Genomic DNA, 24,520 nt, shown 5'->3' on the forward strand with positions numbered 1-24,520 from the left:
GTCCCATTACAAGATCACTCTGTGTGTGTGTGTGTGTGCGCGCGTGCGCGTACGCACGCAAAATGAATAAAATCAATATGAAATGCAAGATTTGAACTGTTTCTAGAAATTTACCATAAGGGAAAATCAGTTTAACTTTAATATTTTGCATAATATAAATCCTAGATTTTCAATAAACATAACTGAAAAATACAAGTGTTGGAACTATAATATAGGATTCAGTCACTGTGTTTATATAGTTTAGATCTTTATTCATTCCCTTACGTTTTGGTTCTTTAAATATGTGAACATATTATTTTAACTTCCGTTTTCTCCCTTTAGACATCTTTGTGTTCATTCACAGAGGAAGCATCAGTAAAATACACAGTGGGTTTTGTTTCTAAGTAGGAAGTTTTTCTTAATAAAAATGGTAAAGATTTGTATACATTGAATTATTTTTAAAATCTTTTTTCTACATACTGTACATTTTGTAGAGCTAGGTTATTTTATGCAATGTGTCTGTCTTATGGAAGTCTTCCATGTGTAGCCTTTCATATGTACCTAAGCAAGCCTTCTTATTTCACATGCACTTCTAGTCCAATCTGTACTCAGTAGCACTTGCTGGTTGTCAACGGAGAGATTGTTGGTCACCTAGTGCTAGCTTTCCATGTTTCCAGCTGCTAAAATAACTTTAAAGGCAACTAACAATAAAATAAATATGATCTTAATGTAAACAATCTCCACAGAGACTCAGATATCATACAGTTGTCAACAGGAAGAATTGTTATCCCCACAATCTCAAATGGGGGATAGGAGTTTCATTAAACAATCTGCCCATTAAGATGCAGCCCACACTGTTTTTAAAAGTGAGGGAAAGAGCAAACCCATTTGTTAGAATGCTTAGAGTTGTTACATGTATTTCCTTTAATTTAGAAGACTTTTCAAATATCACTGCCAGTCCTGTAAACAGTTAAGCTTGTGTGTAAGTTCACTTGTGTGATTAATCCAATGACTTCAGTGCTTTCTCCTCACAAAGTAAGGCATGTATAATAGACTACGGTTGTCCATGGGCAGAATTAAGTCTGGAATCTGCGGAGCTAAATGGATGAGCTTCTACTGCATGAATTAAAAGCCACACGTCTCTTAGCCAAGGCTATAGCAAACTCTTCAACTTCTGGCTGGGCTAGGGGCCATGAAAGGAGGACAAAACATCACACCAAGCATATATGGGCCACAAAGGCACAGGGTTAAGTGTCTGCAGGACTGAAGCAATAGATATATAGACAAAGCTGGACTGATTACTTGAAGTCACAGAAATGCACGCATTCCACATAGATACTGCAGGTACTCCTAAAATCCCAGACATCAGAATGGTAGCGAATCAGTGTTTTCAATACTGTAATGTAATTCCTGTACTGACACACTTTAAGGAGACAGCAATAACAAAAAAATATTGGCAGCCGTGGAAAGTGGTAATGGCATAGGATGGCTTATGGTAGGGTTCAAAACATCCACATATCTACCTGAGTCAATATCTGATTTTATTGGGAAGGGGGTATGCGGCTGACATAATGAGCTCAATTAGCTAAGTGTTTGCTTTCATTAGTACGGAAAGAGGGATGTGTTCACTATTGACATCTTGCAAATGCTACTGTGCAGATTTGCCCATTTTCAGATGCAGGGCCATGAACTATAGTTATGGAGAAGTTTTTCATCCACATTTAAAAAAAAGGATTCTGTGAACATGTGTGGCAAATTTGCTCCTCCAGCTGTATCTTCGGTATTATTAATCAGTTTGAGACTTAATACTCTTTTTGATGCTAGTGTGTACTTACTGTATGAAGCACTATAAATCAATGAACTCCATTAACTTTCATGATGCCACACTGATTTACACCAGGTGAAAATATGACATTTTTTTCTATAGAGTAAATGTATTCAGAAGGAATGAAGTTGTTTTTAAATTAGTACATCAAGATTCAGAGATCTAGCAGAGTTTAGTTAAAGGTGCTTGCAATAGGAAAGAGTAGAAGTTTGCTGGGGATCTAATGGGTTTTCCCATCAGCTTCTGCAAAGTTTAGTCCTTTATTTAAAACTCATACTCTGGCAAAGTTTGCCTCTTTGCAGTCTGTCAACTTTTTGTGCACCATCCATATGATGTAAATAATGCACTGAGTAACAGTCAGTTTTAAAACTATAAGCCCAGTTCTGCTCTTCTTGGCTACGTCTACACGTGCCCCAAACTTCGAAATGGCCATGCAAATGGCCATTTCGAAGTTTACTAATGAAGCGCTGAAATGCATATTCAGCGCTTCATTAGCATGCGGGCGGCAGCCGCGCTTCGAAATTGACGCTCCTTGCCGCGGCGCGGCGCGTCCAGACGGGGCTCCTTTTCGAAAGGGCCCCGCCTACTTCGAAGTCCCCTTATTCCCATGAGCTCATGGGAATAAGGGGACTTCGAAGTAGGCAGCATCCTTTCGAAAAGGAGCCCCGTCTGGACGCACCGCGCGGCGGCAAGGAGCGTCAATTTCGAAGCGCGGCTGCCGCCCGCATGCTAATGAAGCGCTGAATATGCATTTCAGCGCTTCATTAGTAAACTTCGAAATGGCCATTTTCATGGCCATTTCGAAGTTTGGGGCACGTGTAGACACAGCTTGTAGTCACTGGCAAAACAATAGGGTCTAGACTGGAACTATATGCCAATATTTTGCTTATACACTGAAAAATTAGGGTATTTTGGAATTACCATATAGACAGGGCTGATAATAAGCTAAAATATCAGAAATGGTCAGGCCACAGAATTAAAATGGTGCTGTCTCTTTTGTTAGCAGAAGAAAAATGTATTTCAAATTTAAAATTTTTGACGGTATTTGTCAAGAAGACAAACTAAAATTTTATTGCTTTATGTGGTTAATGTTTTCGAAAAAAGTAACAGGCATTTGGCACTAAACCACATACCATTGTAGAGTCCTGTTGATATTTAAAATCTGTAAAGCTTTTGTTTACAAGTTAGTGGTTTAAGTGGCCATGGAAGAAATAAGCTAGGAAGAAACACTTCCTCATGCAATGTTAAGTCACTATGAAGTAGCTAGATTTTCTCGGTGATATAATTCCACAGATTACTCAACTTTAAAGTAAACAGTGTATAGTAGTTGCACTCTACAAGCATTCGAAGACCATTGTAAGAAAATCTGCAATTAAGACTAATTGGTTTATACAGACATCACTATAAAGTTACAATGAAATATACATATAGGAACAGATTGTACAACTTTTGTGTAGGTAAGCACCTTGTCACATCAGAGAGCCCACAGATTTCAAGGGGACTAGTTGAATGAATTCATTATTATACATTATTGTGAGTAGGATTGAAACAATCCAACCCTTATTAAAAATAATGAGAAAATTTGAGGCCAAATTATGATGGCCTTTTCCCCATTGAATCGTATTTTTCTCCTTAGGTTGTCCCACTGACATCAATGGGACTACTCATGAAATAAAATACTACTCAATTTGTGAGTACAGTAAACCCCCAATTTAATGGACTAATGGGAGAGGGGTGTCTGTTAAACCCAAAAGTCCATTAAATCTCAGGGCTTACTGCCCACCCCCCACACTAGGTCCTCTCTCCCCCGAAAAATGCCCGTGATCATGACTCACAGCAGCTGGAGCTGGAACTGTTGCCGCAGCTGGGAGCCCTGCCATAGTAGGAGGCTCCACTGTGGCAGCAGAAGCCTCCAGCTGTGGCTGGGGGCTCTGCCGTGGCTAAGGGCTCTGCCACAGCAGCGCGAGCTACTGCTTCTGGAGGGTCTGTCGGGGCCTGGAGTGGAGCATATACGTGAGTGCTGTCTGCCTGCCTATGTGCCACATTCCTGGTGGGAGGAACATGGGACAGCTCTGCTGTGTGGAAGTGACAGACCCTCCAGCTGCAGCAGCAGTAAGTCACCCTATGTACTTTTTGGTGGGGGAGGGGGAGTTAAGATTTTATGGGAGCAGTTAAGTGATCTTTGGAAACAACAGGGGGCTGGCGGATGTCCCGAAGTCTACTAAATCGGAGTCTGTAAAATTGAGGGTTTACTGTACAGCTGTCATAATCTGACACTAGCTAACCAGGCAACTACCTATAGAGCATCTAATGAAACACCAGCAATTCTATTTATTTTTGCTTATTCTTGCATACAGAATATTTGTAGTGCAAATACTAACCGAACATTCACTTCCACCAGTAAAATCCAGGGTTCGGTCAATTGGTGAAGGAAGCCAAACAGAGGGTGTACATTTTTAAAGTTTTTACATATGCTTTTGCTCTCTTTAGATCAGGAGCTTTATCTTTCTACCTTACTGCTGGATTGAGTATGATGGATGAGTGCAGTAAATAAATAATGTGTCACAAAGTAAGTTTTTGTTCTTGTGTTGGTAGTCTTCTTTCAGTTATGCCTCAAAAGCAAGTATATCAAAGTGGGTGCTGTTCATGGGAACGTAATGGCCCACAGGGAAATCATATGTTTTCTATATGCTGTGGAGCAGATTTACCATTGCATTACTCTATTTTTCCCATGATCTAAAATATATTTGGTGAGAAAATACTTATTTAACTGATATAACAATGTTTGGAAGGTATACTGGAATTTTGGTGGTACAGTAAGAATGAGGTGAACCAACTTTTGTGTTTATATTAGTATAAGTCTTTCATAACCTTTTTCTCAGTGTCTGTTAAACAATATACTAATAATTTAATCAAATTAACATCTTGTCCCTCAAGCAACCCACGGTACAATCAGTCATGCTTTAATGATATTTTTTTTTATTGTACATTCTGCCAGCAGCAAACCAGGAGATTTTCCTGTTGTTTGCCTCTAACAAGCATTATCATTTTATCTTCAACTCTAATGGGTGACTTGTACATTGGACTACTTGTACTAGCATAAACCCATAAAGCAAAGGTTTCCAAAAGAAAGAAAAATTCAATCAACCAGTATCTGAATTTTGTTTTGCATTTTCTAAATGTATGTCTGAGTTTGATGGTGACAGTGGGAGAAGACAACCAATGTCGATTATTGTATTTTACATAATAATGTATTATAGACCAGATATAAATATTTCATATTTTTTGGGAAGGGAATGTAATTTAGGTTCCCCTTAGACTTTGTTCTCTGCCTCTACACCTACCATTTGGCATAGAATATAGCCAGTAAAAGAAAATTGAGGGTGTTATTTTTTCTCCCTCAATTGCAACAGCTGCAAAACAGATGTAAACTGACATGAAATCTGCCAAAAATTTCTTCCAAGTTTCCCACCCATTTTCCACCAAAGAGAAGCTAGTCAGGTGATATGACTATAGTCCCTAAGGTTGAAAAAATGGGATCACCCAGGCTTGCCCTTAAAAAGAAGCATTCCAGAAAAAAGCAACAACAATCTAGATTTATTACTTTGGAAATTAAAACAACAAAAGTGTACGTTGGTAAGAAGTACAATAAAATAAAAAAAAATAACCATTCTGAGTAGCCTGAAATTAATGGAAGGAAAATTAATAAAAAGTACTGAAGCAGAGAGAAATTCAGATGCCTGTTGGAGATTATAACTGACATGGCACCTTCTAAATCCACCACATTTTCATGCCTGAAATTTTGAGTACTCGTTTTTAAATGCTTTAGTACTATGCAAACCCCATTAATTCACTCCTTGCTAGCATAATTATCTTAACTCTTGAACAAGCACACTGATAAACACCTTGTTGGTATTAAACTAACTAAATTTGAGAATCAAGCAATACAGACAGTTGCTGTTTGATTTGAAACTTGAGTAATATCCAAACTAGTGTTCCAGCACAGTCACTTGAAGTTTAATCATTCTGCTGTGTAAACCTAGTTACTACGAGGAGAGTACCTGGTGTCTAATGTTTCTATGTACTTTTCCAATTTTAGCATTTAGCTATATTTGTATTTATCTTGTGTTGTTGCTCAAGGTTCTTCAAACATCAGATGGGGCTTTAGAAGATATAAATGTTTAAAATAAAAAAACAATCTAACATTTTTCTCAAGCCTGTGGTTATTAAATCAGAGATTCATTGGTAACAAATTATAATTTGAGTCATCTCAGCGTTTCAAGTGACAGGAAGAGCTACCATGAAAAGTCTGTTAGCTAGAAGTTCATGATGGGCCTCCTTCTTTGTATTCACTGAACATTCTTATGGATACTAGCAATGATCTGAAAGAAAATTACTTAATCTTTCATCTCTGGAATGTATGACTTTAGCATCCAAAGATTACTGGGATAGGCCCCACAGAAAACCCTATGCAGTCAAAGCCCTCAGTAGCTGGAGTAGAATGCTGTGGCATTCCATTAAGATAGAATGGGTTATTTTTTGAGGGTACTGCAGTCAAGCAAATGAATTTAAGCTGCCCTACTGGTAACTGTCATATGAAACATAAACAGCCTTTGGCTGTGCTCTACCCATCAGTATGTGCATGAGGAATCAGCAAACAGGATACTCCAGACTGCTAGACTGCTGCGCCAGCCAAAGGAAAAGGGAGGCATGACAAGCCATGAAACATATTCAGGGATTTTCAGGCTGCTTCCAGCGTGAAGGCCAGTAAAAGTATAGTTTGCTAAACACTGAACCCTCAGTAATCTCAGCATTCAGTGAGAGGCAAAACAAACAAACCAACAAACCTCACAAATATGCAGGCTTCACCAGTAGTTAGATCTGCTGATGAAAACATACTGCTGATAGAATCATTGCTGCCAAAAATTTATGAAGTGACATTTTCTAGTGTCTAGTAATGGTAGGAATACCTAAATCAGGAGGTGCCCCAAGAGCTCTTCTTTCACAGAGGATCTGTGTGGGCTATCGTTACTGGCTGTCCTAAACTCACCAGTTCAGGCTGCATAGTAACAAGCACAAAGGACAAATACGTTTTTACTTGCATGTTGTGACAGTTACATTTGCCGCTTTGTGCACCATTACTCCAGTCACTTGGAATTTAGATTCTGAATTCCTGAATTTCACAAGTTTCAAATGCAAAGCTTGGACATTCACCTATAAATATCATCCAAAGGACGATTTATCTCACCAAGATGTATTTTTTTTATCACTAAGCTTGTACTGCATTCTTAGTTAACTTACTGTACTCTGTAATGATCCATATGCTTGCAGTAAAAAATAGACATCAGTGTCTTTCCCAATAGCCATGGCATTAAGGGTTACTCTTTGCTTAACTGTAGGTGGTATACACAGAAGAAGAGAGATCGCCCCCCCACACATACACAGAAGAGGAGGGATTTTCTTTCCCACAGGAATTCCGTTGTTATTCAATGGATTTTAAACAAAATGATTTTTCTTACTGATTAACATGTGTGCACAGCTGGATGTGCTCTCAGCGTTGTGTCCACTCTCTCTCCTCATACAGTACTCCTTTTACATCTTTTACCATAATTGATGCATATATTAAGATGAAAACACTCGCTTCTTTATGGTCCTTATGTCCTAGAATTACCCTTCCTGTAGGAGGTCATTATTAACTGCCTTGAATTAAGTCTTCTCTACATTGGAAAGTTTTGTTGTTTTAACTATCCTGATAATCTTCCTGCACTGGACGTAGTTATACCAGTGTAAAAGTGTATATATTGGTATAACTTATTCTAGTTCAGCATTGAAATAAACTATTCTGGCATAAATCCTAGTATCAACCTAGTTATATGACTATAAAACACCTTATAATTGCATCAACACAAACATGGCACAGCTCAGTATAACATTTCTAACATAGAAATTGTGGGGAAGGATAGCTCAGTGGTTCGGCGGAGGTGGTGAGAGCACTGACCTTGTAAACCCAGGGTTGGAAGCTCAGTTGTTGAGGGCGCCTTTCAAGGTTTAGAGGCAGCTTGGACTCGGGGGGAGAGATAGGTCAGTGGCTAGAGCATTGTCCTGCTAAACCCACACTCATGAGCTCAAACCTTGAGGGGATCTAGGGCAAATATTAAAAAAAAAAAAAGTCACTCACAAATGGTGCTTGTTCCTGCCAAGAGAGCAGAGGACTGGACTTGATGACCTCTCAAGATTCCTTCCAGTTCTATGAGACATGTATATCTCCACAGATCAATCCACAGTGTTTAATACTATAGCATGAAGGTATGCTAAATACTCCAAAATCAAACTGTCATTGTGATTATCAGCCTCATGAACAACACTTCTGCTGTTCAAGCAGGATCAGTCTGTGTTCAGAGATATACAAGGAAAGAGTTTGTGATGGTGCAAGATGTCTTCAGGTCACCAGGGCCTGGTGTAATATATCCTAGAATACTCAAGCAGTGACTGAGGAAGTATTTGAGCCATTTGCAATTGTCTTTGAAAAGTCATGGGAAATAGGTAAGATTCTAGCATCCTGGAAGAAGACAAATATACTACCTAGCTATTAAAAAAGGATATAAAGATAACCTGGGGAATTACAGACCAGTCATATTAGCTTCAGTACCTGGAAAGATAATGGAGCACATAATTAAACAATCTGTTTACAAACACCTTGAAGATAAAAAGGTGATAAGTAACAGCATGGATTGGTCAAGAACATATCACGTCAAGTCCAGCCCAATATCTTTCTTTGACAGGGTAAAAAGTCCTGTGTAGGGGGGGAAAGTGGTAGATGTGGTATAGTTTGACTTTAATATGACTGTTGATAGTGTCTTGCTTGACCTTGTCATAAACAAACTAGGGACATACAACCTAGATGAAGCTATTATAACTGGTTGAAAAGTGATTCTCAGAAAGTAGTTATCAATTGTTCACAGTCAAGCTGGAAGGATATATCAAATGGGATCCTGCAGGGATCAGTAGGGATTCAGTCCTGGTCAATATCTTCATCAAAGATTTAAACAATGGCATAGAGACTACATGTATACACTTCATGGCTGATACCAACCTGGGAGGGCTTGGAAGTGCTTTGGAGGATAGGATTAAAATGATCTGGGAAATGGTCTGAGGTAAATAGAATGAAATTTAATAAGGACAAATGCAAAGTACTTCACTTAGGAAGGAACAATCAGTTGCATGCATACAAAATGGGAAACGACTGCCTAGGTAGTATTACTGCTAAAAGGGACATGGAGGTCATGGTGGATCACAAGCTAATTATGAGTTAACCACGTAACGATATTGGGAAAAAAAAAGCAAACATCATCTGGGATGTATTAGCAGGAGTCTTGCAAGCAAGACATGAGAAGTAATTCTTCTACTCTACACCACACTGACTCGGCCTTAACTGGACTGTTGTGTCTAATTCTGGTTGCCACGTTTCAGGAGAAATGCAGGCAAACTGAAAAAGTCCAGAGAAGAGCTACAAAAATTATTAAAGATCTGGAAAATATGGCCTCTGAGTGAAGACTGAAAAAAAATGGCTTGTTTGGTGTGGAGGAGAGAAAACTGGGAGGGGACACAACATTTTTGAAATATATAAAACGGTGTAAAGAAGAGGGAGAAAAATTATCTTCTTTAATCTCTGATGACAGGACAAAAAGCCTTAAATTGCATTAAGTGCAGTTTAGGTTGGACATTAGGAAAAACTTCCTGACTGTCAGGGTGATTAAACACAGGAGTAAATTGCCCTGTGAGGCTCTGGAATCTCCATCACCGATGTTCTTTAAAAGCCGGTTGGACAAACCTGTCAAGGATAGTGTTGATAATACTTAGCCCTGCCATGAATGGAGGGAACTGAAATTAATGACCTCTTGAGATCCCTTGAAGTCCTATGTTTCCATGATTCTAAGTGCTCATGATTGTTTATAATCTTGAAAAGCTGGTTTAGGCGTCCATCTAAATTGATGCATGGAGAATATTGTTATAGGGATTCAAGCATATAGCGTGAGTTCTGAAAAATTACACATTGAGCTGCACTGGGATATGGCAGAACTGTAGCACTTGAGGAGGAACTCCAGGAAGGAAATGCAGTGTGCATGCTTCCACACTGAAAATTTTGGGGAGAATTATGCTCCTTGCAAGGCTAATACAGAAGGGAGAGGGGAGTGTGACTCAATTATTTTCCTGCCATCTTTGAGATAGTTTGCAGCCTGTGTATTAGGAATGACCTGTGCGCCCTTGAGAGCAGTCACTTGAGTTTTGTGTAGCTCCTTTGCTCGCAGGGGAACAGTGGGAGAAGGCTGCTTTTTACCTTTTTTCACTGTATTTTCCCCTTCATACCTGCACAAGGATTGGACACCCCAATGAGGTACTAGAAATTTATGTTTTGCATCAGATAAAACCCTTTTCCCCTATTAGGTTCACATTCTTTTATAAGGGCCACAACTGTATTAGTTGCCTTGCATCCGCAGTAAGAATAATTCAGGGCATGGCTACGGTGGCAACACCACATTCTATTGGGTGTCTGAAAGGGGGAAGCATCCCATGATTCTGCACTAGGTGTTCATCCATTTCATCGTCACAAGACTGATCGGATTTCCCATGTTATTCTGTTCATTTTATTTCTGCAAAGTCATAACTGGATATAGTTGAAAATGAGCCCTCTGAAAGTGGTAGCTTTGTTTGAAATGCCATCCACCACACCGCTAGCCAGAAGATTCAGACTATTCAGTGTTAGTGCTTTAGTGACATTCAGGATTCTGGGAGCAGGGAATGGCTGATGTGGCTCAGAAGTTCCAGTTATGTAGTTCAAGGGGTAAAACACAGTAAGAGAGGCAGTCATGAATAAAGGCAGCTTATACCTCTTGGAAAACTCCTGATACTCTGCTATGTGGCAGTTGAAGGTTCTCTAACATTAAAGGTAGTGTGCTTTTGCTATTGCAGGGATGCAGCAGTTTCTGAGATGTTCATGTAGAGTAGCCTTGTCCAATATGCTCCCTGTTCACCACGGCTACGTCTACACGTGACGCCTACATCGAAGTAGCCTATTTCGATGTGGCGACATCGAAATAGGCTATTTCGATGAATAACGTCTACACGTCCTCCAGGGCTGGCAACGTCGATGTTCAACATCGACGTTGCGCAGCACCACATCGAAATAGGCACAGCGAGGGAACGTCTACACGCCACAGTAGCACACATCGAAATAAGGGTGCCAGGCACAGCTGCAGACAGGGTCACAGGGCGGACTCAACAGCCAGCCGCTCCCTTAAAGGGCCCCTCCCAGACACACTTGCACTAAACAGCACAAGATACACAGAGCCGACAACGAGTTGCAGACCCTGTGCACGCAGCATGAATCCCCCGCTGCAGCAGCAGCAGCCAGAAGCCCTGGGCTAAGGGCTGCTGCACACGGTGACCATAGAGCCCCGCACGGGCTGGAGAGACAGCATCTCTCAACCCCCCAGCTGATGGCTGCCATGGAGGACCCCACAATTTCGACGTTGCAGGACGCGGATCGTCTACACGGTCCAGTAGGGCGCTATTCCGATCCCCTCATGAGGTTAGCAACTTCGACGTCTCGCCGCCTAACATCGAAGTTAACTTCGAAATAGCGCCCGACGCGTGTAGCCGCGACGGGTGCTATTTCGAAGTTAGTGCTGCTACTTCGAAGTAGCGTGCACGTGTAGACACAGCTCACATGTGGCAAATAGGGCTATGGATTGTGGCAAATGTGGGGTACCTCTCCAGCCGCTCCATGCATGCACCCCACCACGTGGCAGCAGCAGTGGCAGCGGCTCCTCCACTTCTGGAGGGTTCCAGTCCTGGCGGGCTCACACGGCGTGTCTCCAGACCTGGAGCAGCTTGCACAGTGCAGCTTCAGCCCCAGGGCTGCTCCAGGAGGGGTCAGGAGGGTGCGGTGCCTGGTGGGGGTGCAGCATTGGGGGGGGTGCCTGGTGGTGATTGATGGGGTGGGTGCAGTGCCAGGGGGGTGCTTGCTGGGGGGGGCAGCACCTGGCGTGGGGAGGCTGTGGCGATCCGTGATGTTTGTCTTGGACACCACTGATGCAGAGGATAAGCACAGATTTAATCTGTTGGTTTAGTTCCTAAAAAATCACACGCTTGTTATAACTTTCAATTTTCTCTCTCCTTTTGTTTCAGATTCCCAGGAAGGAAATTACAAATCAGAGGTCAACAGTAAGCCTAGGAAAGAGAGGACAGCCTTTACCAAGGAGCAAATCAGAGAGCTAGAAGCAGAATTTGCCCATCATAACTACCTGACCAGGCTGAGGCGATATGAGATAGCAGTAAATCTGGACCTCACTGAAAGACAGGTACTGATGGAAAGAAGTGGATTTTGAAGTGTATGTTTAATTTTTAAAACTGTAAGTTGAACTTCTCTTATCTGGCACTCTCAAGACCTGACTGGTGCCAAATGAGAGAATTTGCCAAACCAAGAGAGGTCAGTATTGTCTACCATGTTATCAACACTTCCACTGCTTACTGGGCTTTTAGAAGACATTTAGGGGTAAGTTACAGCTAAATAACAGCCCAGAATACTGAGAAGCCAGGACTGGTGGCTGGAAATAAACTTTATGAGACCACAGAAAACTTGGCCATACCCATGATTAAGTGGCTGTTTGGCTAACTAAAATCATGTCGGATTATAGATGTTGCCAGATGAGAGAGTTCTGGACTGGAGAGGTTCAATGTGTACAAACAATCTCCTCAGTTCTAGGTGATTTATCTTAGATATGCTAATGTTATAAAATAAAAAAAATACTGGTAATTCTAAAATCATATGTGTTAATATTGAACAAGAGTTGTGAAATAGATATTTATAAATTCAGTTAACCCATTGAAACATGCATTTAATATCAATGAGTCAAGTAGTGTATTTACCAGAAGGGACTAAATGGGTTGTCACGTTGCTTGACGCAGCTCTAATTAAAATACATCCAGTCTTCTGTTCTGTGCAATAGTTTGTTCTTACATATTTAGAGGCATTTGACATCTGTCTACCACCTGCCTGTTCTCTGAACCCTGGAAAATCACAGAACAAGTAACCAGAGTGGGAAGGAAGACATTATAGAATTGCTAAGCCATAACTAAGACTTTCATTTCAAGCATAATAAGCAATGTGTGACTTTTCACACCTTGGGATCTTTGATGACAACTCTGCTTTCTTCAAGCTATACACTGTTAACATAATTATTCACTGGAAATTAAAAAATGACATCTTAAACAATTAAAAATGGTTGAAGGAGAGCAAACCCCCTTATTGTCAGTCTGTGAGGCAGGGATGTGAGAGAGGTGAAAGAGAAACAGGATCATCAGGGAACTGCATCTGAACTCCCAGAGAAGGTGCCCTACAGCTCCTGAAACACAAAGCTTAATGCAGTTATTCATTTTTTGCTTAAAAGCTCAACTTCAACTCCACTGGAAGTTAACTTATCTCACATTGGCCTATGGCGCTAATCTTTTGGGGGAAAATTTCCATTCTCACCTCATAGTGCAATTTCAAATGTGGAAGTGTCCGTGGGAGAACCAGTATGGACGCACAACAATTTTTTTTTCAACCACATCATCCTACCCTCCCTGTTCTGCAAAGTAGGAGGAGATAATGGAGCATCTCATCACTCTTCTCAGTTTCCTGCTCTCGAAGCCCTCATCCCGCAAACACCTAGGCACATACTTAACTTTTTTCTCAGTGGTCACATTGACTTCAGCTGAACCAGCCATGGCTTTTTGTTAAGCATTCACTTAACCATTTGCAGGATTTAGGCTGAGCACATTAATGTTTACAAATGTACATTTTCAGAACTATTCAGAAGTTCTGACCCAGCTAAATCTTTCATAAATATTATTAAAGTCAAAAGACTTTCACCCTGCCCTGATTACATGTATAGGTTTATTGTGGTCTTCCTCCCCCAGAGGAATAACTTAAATTACATTTAAAATGAATAATCATTAGGTACTCAGATAACATGCTGATGCATGCGGTATAAAATGTAAACATAGCAGCAGACTAAAATGATTCTATGAAAATTGTATGATCACTAGCTGGAATACATTCAGCAATGGGTCCAGGGATGTTATAAATACGAGAGAGACAATTTACAATATGAAGTAATATTGATGCTAACTGATTTTGGTGGTCTGTTTGGAATTAAGAGCCTGCTTCATGGAACTCTGAATATGAGAGGTTCATAAAAACTGGTCAAGTTTCAGAGAGGTTGCCGTATTAGTCTGTATCTTCGAGAACAACAAGAAGTCCTGTGGCACCCTATAGACTAACAGATATTTTGGAGCATAACCTTTCATGGGCAAAGACCCGCTTCATCAGATGCATGAGTGATGGGGCGGGGAGTCTTCCAGAGGGGTATTTGAAAGAATGGGGTCCCAGTAAAAGGGAGGGCCAGAGCTGACAAGGTCTATTCAGCAAGGTGGAAATGGCCCATTATCAGTAGTATGTACCAAAAGAGTTAAAAACAAGTCAGATCAAACGGGGGATGTAGCCCATTGTCACAGTCTAATGAGGAGATAGTAACACCCAGGGTAGACAAGTTGCTTTTGTAAGGGGCCAGCCACTCCCAGTCTCTGTTTAATCCTTGGTTGATGGAGTCAAATTTGCAAATAAATTGCAGCTCAGAGATTTCTCTTTCCATTTGATTTTTGAAATTTTTTGTTTTAGGACTGCTACTTTTAACTCAGTAACAGATTTAAAAGTAGCAGTCCTAAAACAACTCCACCATGAAGCCACTGAGAGATCCATGCCAGTCCCAAGCCTGGATGAAGGAGGAGGGTTGGTCAGATGTGTGTCGATGCACTGACTGTCAAACAACAATATGAATGAAATCTAATGCCAGTACAATCTTAGTGGAGAAAGCTCGACGAAAGAACAAAAACGTATACATTTGCTTCATCGATTTTCAAAAGGCATTTGACAGTATAGATCAGAAAGTGACTTGGGCGGTATTGGAGTCATACAGAGTGGATAGCAGACTAATATGGTTGTTGAAAGATATCAGTGATAATGCGGAGGCAGCGGTGAGAACATGCAGGGAGTTGGGAAGTTGGTTTAAAACAAGTAGAGGTACGAGACAAGGAGATCCAACATCGCCAAGTATCTTCATTGCACATCTGGAGAGAGCAATGGACAAGATCAAGGAAGAGGTAGAAGGGATATCTGTCCACGGAAAAAGAATTAACAACTTGTGGTTCACGGATGATATAGTTATCATTGAGGAAGATGAGGAGAAGCTAGCAAAACCGGTGTGGGTGTTAAACGAAGAAGGGAAGCGGTACGGGCTGATTATGAACATCGGTAAAACAAAAGCAATGGTATTTGGAGATAAGAAGATAGGAAGGAAGATCAGCGTGGATGGTATTGAACTAGAAAATGTAGAGAAGTTCACATATCTGGGGAGCAACATAACGTATGATCTAGACTGTAAGAAGGAAATAGCGACTAGAATAGCGAAAGCAAGAGCGAGTTTGAAGGCAATGGATAAGATCTGGAAAAGCAAAGCAATTAGCTTAAGAATGAGGCTGGGCGTCTTGAAAACGTGTGTATTCAGCAGCATGTTGTACAGATGTGAGACATGGGTGATAATGAAAGATTCAAAAAAGAGAATATTGGCGCTCGAAAGGAGTTGTTATAGAAAGATTCTGAGAATAGGATGGATGCAGAAGGTCACCAGTGAGGAATTATATAGGAAGATACATCCAAAAGAGAACCTGCTGCAGAAGGTTATAAAACAGAAGCTACAACTATTTGGACATATTTGCAGAATGAACGATGAATGAAAAATCAAGACCCTAGTATTCGGCATAATGGATGGTTCGAATAGGAGAGGCAGACCCCACAGAGAATGGATAGATGATGTAGTAGATTGGTACGGAGCTAGTCTACAGAAACTAAGCCACTCTGCACTGGATAGGGAAAGATGGAAGGAAATAGTGAGAGAGACATCAGACACCAACAGGCGCTGAACCCACGGTTATTGATGATGATGATGATGATGATGAGTCCTAAAACAAACAAATTTCAAAAATCGAATGGAGAGAGAAATCTCTGAACTGCAATTTATTTGCAAATTTGACTCCATCAACCAAGGATTAAACAGAGACTGGGAGTGGCTGGCCCCTTACAAAAGCAGCTTGTCTGCCCTGGGTGTTAATATCTCCCCATTAGATTCTAACAATGGGCCACATCCCCCTGTCTGATCTGACTTGTTTTTTCCTCTTTTGATACATACTACTAATAATGGGCCATTTCCACCTTGCTGAATAGCCTTCATCAGCTCTGGCCCTCCCTTTCCTGGGACCCCACTCTTTAAATACCCCACCCCCCACTCATAAAAACTGGTCAATTATTCAAAGTTTTATATACATTTTCAGGAAGTACTACCACTCCATGAAAACTTGACCCATTTTATACATGCACTCATTCAAGTGAAACGGGATTTTCTTTTGGAGTCTCCAAAGACCTGTGCAGAAAAGGGCACCCCAAGATTCCCTTTGTGTTTATCATGCGCACTTATCATGTAATTACATTAGCTAGAAAGCAATAATTTGTTTCAACATCATAATGCCAGGGAACATTAATTTTGCTAAATATAATTGTATATACTTTAAAAACAGTTATTCTATTGAAATTATTTTCAAGTTATTTAGCTGTTTTAGATTTACAATCTGCACCCTTCATTATCAAACAAAAATGAAGATGAATTATGAGGGGAACAGAATAAATAGGAACACTTACTCTAAAGTCTCAATCTTACCTTTTTTCAAGCAAAACACACATTGAATTCAACAGGCTTGGAGTCAACTGTAGTAAGAACTTTAATAAGAACTGTAGCAAAGTGTCCCTTAATTGTCCTTTGCCACATCCATAATTTCTGTTTGTTTTGTAATATGATCATCCAAGGATTCAGCATTATCCATTTTCTTAAATCCTTATCTTTTGGGAATTTGAAAGACTATACAAGAAATTGCCTATCATTCTGCCTGAACTAACTGAGAATAGGAATACTAAATTGTTTGCACAGACAGCATCGGAGGAATCTAAATCTGAATTCTACTTGAATATCTTAAAATTAAAAATCACAACCGTATTTCTTAGAAGAGTTTGAAACAAATGTCTCTTTATTTTTATTAGACTGATACAATACCAAGTACATATTTATTACTTCCCTATGACACTTCCCTTTTTATTTAGTCTCCCCTTATTTTTGTGTTCACACAATAGTTTGGAGGTCTGGATGAAAGAGATGCAGGGTGTTTCCTGAGGACTAAGATCAAATGGGAGAAAACTCAGATAATATCTAATCCCCAGGAAACAGTTCATAATTGTTATTATCAGCTGGAAAATGGAATAGTATATTTCGAGCATGGTTAGACATTTAAAAACCTGTTGATGAGCAAACCAAATGCTACAATAATCTCAAGGTTCCATCCATTTACAGAATAAAATATCATGTCAACTCTTATCCATCTTGCTCTGTGCTGAACACAGGTGTGGGTAGATGTCCTGAGGTTGTGAACCTGCACCAATTCCTCTCCAGTTCAGGTTGGATTTTTTACCCCCTTGAGTGACCTAGTTGGGTTGACCAACTTTTTAGTGCAGACATGGGCTAAGCATGTACATTGTTGTTACAGTGCTACTCGGATTTCTCCTCATAAGTAACAACAAATAAAATACAGAATAATCCATGATGACCTTTGCCTGGTTCTCCATTGGTAGGGTAAACCAACAGACTTCAATTATGTCAACTTACAACAGCAGTAGAGTTAGCCCAGCATTATAGTTTGGTGTGACACAAACATATGAGGAGATGATTGTGTTCCAAAGAAAAATTCCATTATTATTTCCATATACAGTAGAGGGATAGCTGTGTGTGACCAGACATCCTTGGGAGTTCACTGGGAGAAAAGGCAGTCTTGTGAGACTGCTAGGTCAAATTAAAAATCTCAGACTTCCTTTGCTACACAGTAAATGGAGGGGAATGTGAAGGGATACTTGCTACTCTGTAGCAGGTGTGTAATGTCAATGCTAAGTATTATGTTGATACTTGTGATCACCACTAGGTAACTATAATGAACCCATCCATGTAACATCTGAGCATAAGCTTTCTCTGCCTCTCTAGTTAATCACATTTGGCACCTGGGGCACTGGTAATGCTGATGCTTCCCAGGCTTCTAGCATAAAGGCTAGTGTAGTTTCAATCAGTAAGGGACAGCTTTTAAATGTTCTTCATGAAGTACACACACAGCTGTATTAATGACATCGCCTTATGCCTTTTGGTCAGATAGAAAGGGGCTATGGACTGCCCTCAGGATGTCCTTTGCTGTCCATGACAAAAAGATGACTGGCAAGTAGATGAAAACATAGCAGCACTCTCCACTATTCATTTGCTTTCTAAAAAATGCGCACATTGGGGCAATTTTTGCTGTCACTGCCCATGTTGAAAATTGGGAACATCTTCAGGGAAAACTGTGTGAAGTGGATGTGAATGAGAGTAGAATCCAGCCCTCTCCTTCCACATGGGATTAAAGCTTCTGAGAGTGGAATTCAGGGAGTCAGAGCTGATTCTCCACTCACATTAGTTAGACATCAGTGTAGCGCCATTGATTTAAATTAACATACTCCAGGATTACACTGCTGTGAAATCTCATTTCTTCAATGCAAAATCAGAATATTTCTTAAAAACATGTTACAGTTCACTGTTAGTGGAATCAGTGCTAACACTATACAGAGCATCCAACTATTTGCATATTATTGTTATTATTATTATTATTATTACCTAGTAGTCTCAACTGAGATCAGGGGCCCATTGTGCTAGATGCTTTACAAACATGTCAGGAAATAAGAATGTGTAAGAACAGACATAGTGGGTCAGATCAAAGGTCCACTTAGCTCATTATCCTATCTTCCAGCAGTGGCCAATGCCAGATGCCCCAGAAGGAGTGAATAGAACACGTAATCAAGTGATCTCTCCCATTCTCACCCAGCTGTAGACCCATCTATGTCTGGCTGTTTCTACACAGGCCACTTCTTTTGGAAGTGGCATGCTAATACACGGAGTCAAAGGTGCTAATGAGGCGTGGATGCAAATTCCCCATGCCTCATTAGCATAACATCACGTGATTTGGAGTCTGGAAGACCGTTCTTCCGGACTCCAAAATGCCATGTAGAAGCACGGCCCCCGGGGGCGCTTCTGGAAGGAAGTCCTTCTTCTGGAGGCCCCTTCTTCCCAAAAATTTTTGGGAAAAGGGGCCTCTGGAAGAAGTACATCCTTTTGGAAGCCCCCCCAGGGGCCGCGCTTCTACATGGCATTTTGGAGTCCGGAAGGATGGTTTTCTGGACTCCAAATCACGTGATGTTATGCTAATGAGGCGTGGGGAATTTGCATCTGCGCCTCATTAGCATATTTCACTCTGTGTATTAGCATGCCACTTCCAGAGGAAGAGGCCTATGTAGAAACGGCCTCTGAAAAGTCTTTAGACCTGCAGGGAATACTTATGACTTTGTGCAAATAGAGACTCAAATGTGAATGTTAGATAATGCAGCACAGAAAAAAAAGCAGCAGGTATTGGATGCATTAAATATCTCTGCCCAGATATTATGTTTGTGAACTGAATTAATGACAAATGGAATTAATTAATTTACATATGTTGTTCTCCCTGAAATTCATTAAAAAAAGCAACATCAAATTATAATACAGAATCAGAGCGGCAAAAATAAATAGGAGAAAGCTAATGTCAGTCATCCTAAAGTTCCTTCTTTCATTTGTTCTCAAGATGTGACAGATGTGAGAAAAATCATGGGGCCCATTATCTTAGGAGAGCTCAGTCTTCCTTTTCACCATGATGATAATTTCTACCATACGTTGCAGCTTAAACAGGACATCACCACACAACACTTCATAATTACCTTTCTGGCACTTAAAACAAACTGTAGAAAAACATATGTTTTACCATATTTAAAAGCCCATGTAAGAGTGGCCAAGTTTCCTACTAGCATCAAAGCAAGGCTCAAGCTGAATTTCCAAACAACTTCCAAGGTCTGAAGAAATATAAATGCCTGGTGGAAGGACATGCTCACAAAATGTGTGTGAAGGAGCCAAGACCTGATTTTTGTTATTTGCATGCGAGGCTGCATTATTGAGAATGTCGGCATGGAACAGGCATGAGCTTGAGTTGCATGGCACCCTAAAAAAAAAATTCAGTGCAAGTTACAAGAGAAGAGTATCAAAGAAAATTAATTAGAAATCATAAAGTCCCAGATATTGAGTGCACTTCAAGAGCACTGCAAAACCATATGGTGGCTCTATTATCACACTGTAAAAATTCCAGTAAGATAGGTGCCTCTAATTCCTACTGCATTGCCTATGGAGCGCATTCCCAGTCACTACTCAGCCAGCAGTTAATAATTTTCAGCTGGCAGGCCTCTTTGTATTCTGAAGAGCCAGTTAGTCTAAAAATCTCTTAGGTCTCTAGATATTTGTAACCTTGACAAGCGCATTCTTGGCTTTTTTGTCCATCCAGATAAACTTGGAGAAGGCGCCATCCAAACTTTTAATATCTCACTGTGGGATGAGGAGAGGAAGCAGCTGCAGTGGGGTATAAGAGGTGTGGCAAAATGGACATTTTTATAGGTTCAATCCTGCCAAATATAGAGAGACTGGGAGAGCTTTCCACCTCACAAGATCTTTTTGCACAGAGCTAATCTAAGGAGCAACGTTGCAGTTCTTCAAGCTAGCTAAGGTTACCGGAATAAACAGTTCAAATATGTAATGCTTCTATTTGCCAACATAAATGGAAAATCCCACCTAGTCTGATTAAATTCCACTAAGGAGGGCTTATTTTCTGCTAGTTGACCTTTTGTCCCAATATCTGACCAAAATCATTTACAAAACACCCTGAATCAGTGGTTTTGGTAGGTAATAAGGAAACCAGGTTCTTAAAATAAAGAAGGGCTTTATGTTCCCTTGTCTGAGTTGTGCAAAATGAAAGTCTCTTGTCTGTCAAATAATGAAGTGGCACCCGTAGTTCCAAGAGCAGATAAATGGGACTGTCAAAAGAGGTGTCATTTTAATGTTAACCATACAGGAAAGTCAGGTGAACAATGCATTAATACATACACTAGGGCAATAAGTGTACAGTATCTAACATGGTGGGACTGTAATCCCAATCTGAGCCTTTTTTGAGCTACTGCAACAAAAATAATAAATAATAATAGAAACTTGTCATTACAGAGGTGCCTTCCAAACAGAGATCACTCAGTCCTTAGTCACAAATGGCTACTTATTTTTTTGTCCATCCATTTTTCTGTCCATCCTTTTCAGCATCTCAAGACTGAGTGTGGGAATCCTTTCTCAGGCCAAACAACCTTTCCAAATAAAGTCAGGTTGATTTGTTGAGGTACAGACTGTCTTAACGTAGTTAATATCAGTCTGATAAACTGAATTGTTTAATCTTGTCTGGAAGGTGATTGCTCAGTCCAAACTTCTACTTATTCAGCAATGTCCACATATGCTATAATAATTTGAGTCTGTGGGTATGTCTGTGTGATAAGCAGCAGCCTGTGGCAGCAAACCTCTGAGCGCAGATCAACAGACTTGGGCTTGACAGACTCAAGCTACGGCATTACAAAGAGCTGTATAGACATTGGAACTTGGACAAGAGCCTGAGCTGATTCTTAGATGTCCACCTGCACTTCTCTGGATAGTTCATTTTATTTAAAATAATACCAATAAAATAAAATCTAGTGATACTTTTATGTTTGTCTAGAATAAAATAGGTACAGGAAGCATTGCTTCATTAATTTCTTTCTCCTGTAGAAAGAAATGCTCCTGGAAACCTAAAAATATACTCACTAGGTAACATAATACATATTTTTGACTTGAGTAATTATTTACTTTTTAAACAAAAGTTTATGGTGAAATTTCAAGTGATGAATTTACATTTGCTCCATAAATTGGGAGTGGAGTTACTGGTTATAACTCATTCACAATGGGAGATATTATGTTCAAAAATTTCAGTGCCTCAGCGGAGCTCAAAAGCTCTAACTACTTGCCATGGATAGACACTGACATCTGCGTGGAGACCAATTGGCTTCAGTGTGATTCTGGGAAGGTAGCATAGTCTGCCTGTGCCAATCAGCTTATGGAAATTGGCTCAAAGTTCAAAGAGTGTTCAGGCAATGCTTCTGTTAAAGCTAGCTAGTGCAAAGGAGTTGGTGAAGAGGTAGGACCATGAGTGCCCTCCCTCTTAATCCCGCATCTTTCAGAAGAGCTGGCCAAGTCCAAAAAGAAGGACAAACTGTAAGTCACCCTCCCCCCCACACCAAGTTTGGTATGGAAGCTACATTCCCTAGGAATTTCAGCTAGAGAGGTGATTGTCTTGTACTGCACCTTGAGAAAATGACAACTTAACATCACAGTTGAGTTCTAAGAAAAGTGATATCTTTTGTCAGTCTAAAAATCGAATAAAACAAAGACGGAAAACAACACATTTCTGAAACTTTGTTTTCAGTGGCTTTGGAGATTCACTCATGGATCCTTGTGGCTATATTTGAAAGAAAAGGGCTATTTGTTATTTTAGATACTTATTTAGCATCCATTTGGATTGTCATTGTATTTGTTGGTCCTCGTCCAGCTGCAAATAGCTACAGTTTCTGAGCCATGCCAGCTGTAAAAGACTGGATGCTGACTCTGTGGCTAATTTACTATAACAGATACAAGATTGGCCTGCTTTCAAGAGAATTCCTCCAGTTTTAAAGGAATGAACTGTGGAGTTGATTAAACTAAATGCAAATTAAGCTTGCTCTTCATGGCCTAAATGAAGGTCGATTTTTCTGCTCCACTTTTTCATGAGGAGTAATGCCAAATTCGAATTTACAAGGTCGACTTAATGCTACTGTAGACACAGCATTATCTAATTCAATTTTATTGGCCTCCAAAAGTATCCCACAATGCCACAATGTATCCACTCTGACCCCTGCTTTTACCTCTGCTGCTGTCCAGAGCCGTGTCTACACGTGCACGCTACTTCGAAGTAGTGGCACTAACTTCGAAATAGCGCCCGTCACGGCTACACGTGCCGGGCGCTATTTCGAAGTTAACTTCGACGTTAGGCGGCAAGACGTCGAAGTCGCTAACCCCATGAGGGGATAGGAATAGCGCCCTACTTCGACGTTCAATGTCGAAGTAGGGACCGTGTAGTCGTTGCGCATCCCGCAACTTCGAAATAGCGGGGTCCGCCATGGCAACCATCAGCTGAGGGGTTGAGAGACGCTCTCTCTCGAGCCCCTGCGGGGCTCTATGGTCACCGTGGGCAGCAGCCCTTAGCCCAGGGCTCCTGGCTGCTGCTGCGGCAGCTGGGGATCCATGCTGCAGGCACAGGGTCTGCAACCAGTTGTCAGCTCTGTGTATTTTTTGTTTAGTGCAAGTGTGTCTGGGAGGGGCCCTTTAAGGGAGCGGCTTGGTGTTGAGTCCGCCCTGTGACCCTGTCTGCAGCTGTTCCTGGCACCCTTATTTCGATGTGTGCTACTTTGGCATGTAGACGTTCCCTCGCAGCGCCTATTTCGATGTGGTGCCACGCAAGGTCGAAGTTGAACATCGACGTTGCCAGCCCTGGAGGACGAGTAGACGTTATGCATCGAAATAAGCTATTTCGATGTAGGCTTCACGTGTAGACGTAGCCCAGGTGAGCAGGAAGTAAGAAACAGGAATCAGGAATCAGCTCGGGCTCTCCGGCTGCCCTCTGCACCATGCAGCTGCCAGGGTCCCTGGCTCAACCCCCCGCCCCCACTACCACACAGCTTTTGGGCTCTTCAGCTGCCATCCACATGACACAGCTGCCCTGCCACCATGCAACTGCTGGGTCAAAATGAAATGAATAAAAATAACACTATCAATTGAAGCATTTCAACAATACCAAAAAACTATTTTTCAGTAGCTGCAAATTGAAACTTTTCAGATTTTTATTTCTGCATTTTACATTTCTCAGGACTGGCCCCCTAGCCTGTAAGAGTGTGTGCTGGGGCAGGATGTGGAAAAGTGGCACAAAAATGCATTTGGCAGTTTGTTTTCAATGGGAGTGGGGAGTGAGGGCAATGCACTCTGGGATGATGACCTCAGACACCCACAACCACTTGTGGCACATTTTTTTTCCCATAACACACTTGCACAGAAATCCAGAATGCAGTGGGGCTGCAGGGAACTGTGGGATAGATACCCACAATGCCCTGCTAAAGCAGTCAAATGTCACCATCAACTTTACAAAATCTAAGCTGCGTCTACACGTGCACGCTACTTCGAAGTAGCGGCACCAACTTCAAAATAGCGCCCGTCGCGTCTACACACGTTGGGCGCTATTTCGAAGTTAACTTCGACATTAGGCGGCGAGACGTCGAAGTCGCTAACCTCATGAGGAGATAGGAATAGCGCCCTACTTCGACGTTCAACGTCAAAGTAGGGACCGTGTAGACGAGCCGCGTCCCGCAACGTCGAAATTGCTGGGTCCTCCATGGCGGCCATCAGCTGGGGGGTTGAGAGATGCTCTCTCTCCAGCCCCTGCGGGGCTCTATGGTCACCGTGGGCAGCAGCCCTTAGCCCAGGGCTTCTGGCTGCTTCTGCGGCAGCTGGGGATCTATGCTGCAGGCACAGGGTCTGCAACCAG

At 41.2% G+C, this 24,520-nt stretch overlaps 1 protein-coding gene across 1 annotated transcript in view; it reads left to right on the forward strand.

Annotated features, from left to right (window-relative positions):
• Nucleotides 1-24,520, forward strand: part of MEOX2 (mesenchyme homeobox 2) — a 72,056-nt gene that overhangs the window by 37,103 nt on the left and 10,433 nt on the right. Inside the window, exon 2 of the mRNA XM_074984667.1 lies at nt 11,993-12,165. Coding sequence (XP_074840768.1) covers nt 11,993-12,165 — 173 coding nt within the window. The remainder of the gene's footprint in view (nt 1-11,992; nt 12,166-24,520) is intronic.

Source organism: Carettochelys insculpta, chromosome 2 (assembly GCF_033958435.1).
Source record: "Carettochelys insculpta isolate YL-2023 chromosome 2, ASM3395843v1, whole genome shotgun sequence".
Taxonomy (NCBI): domain Eukaryota; kingdom Metazoa; phylum Chordata; order Testudines; family Carettochelyidae; genus Carettochelys; species Carettochelys insculpta.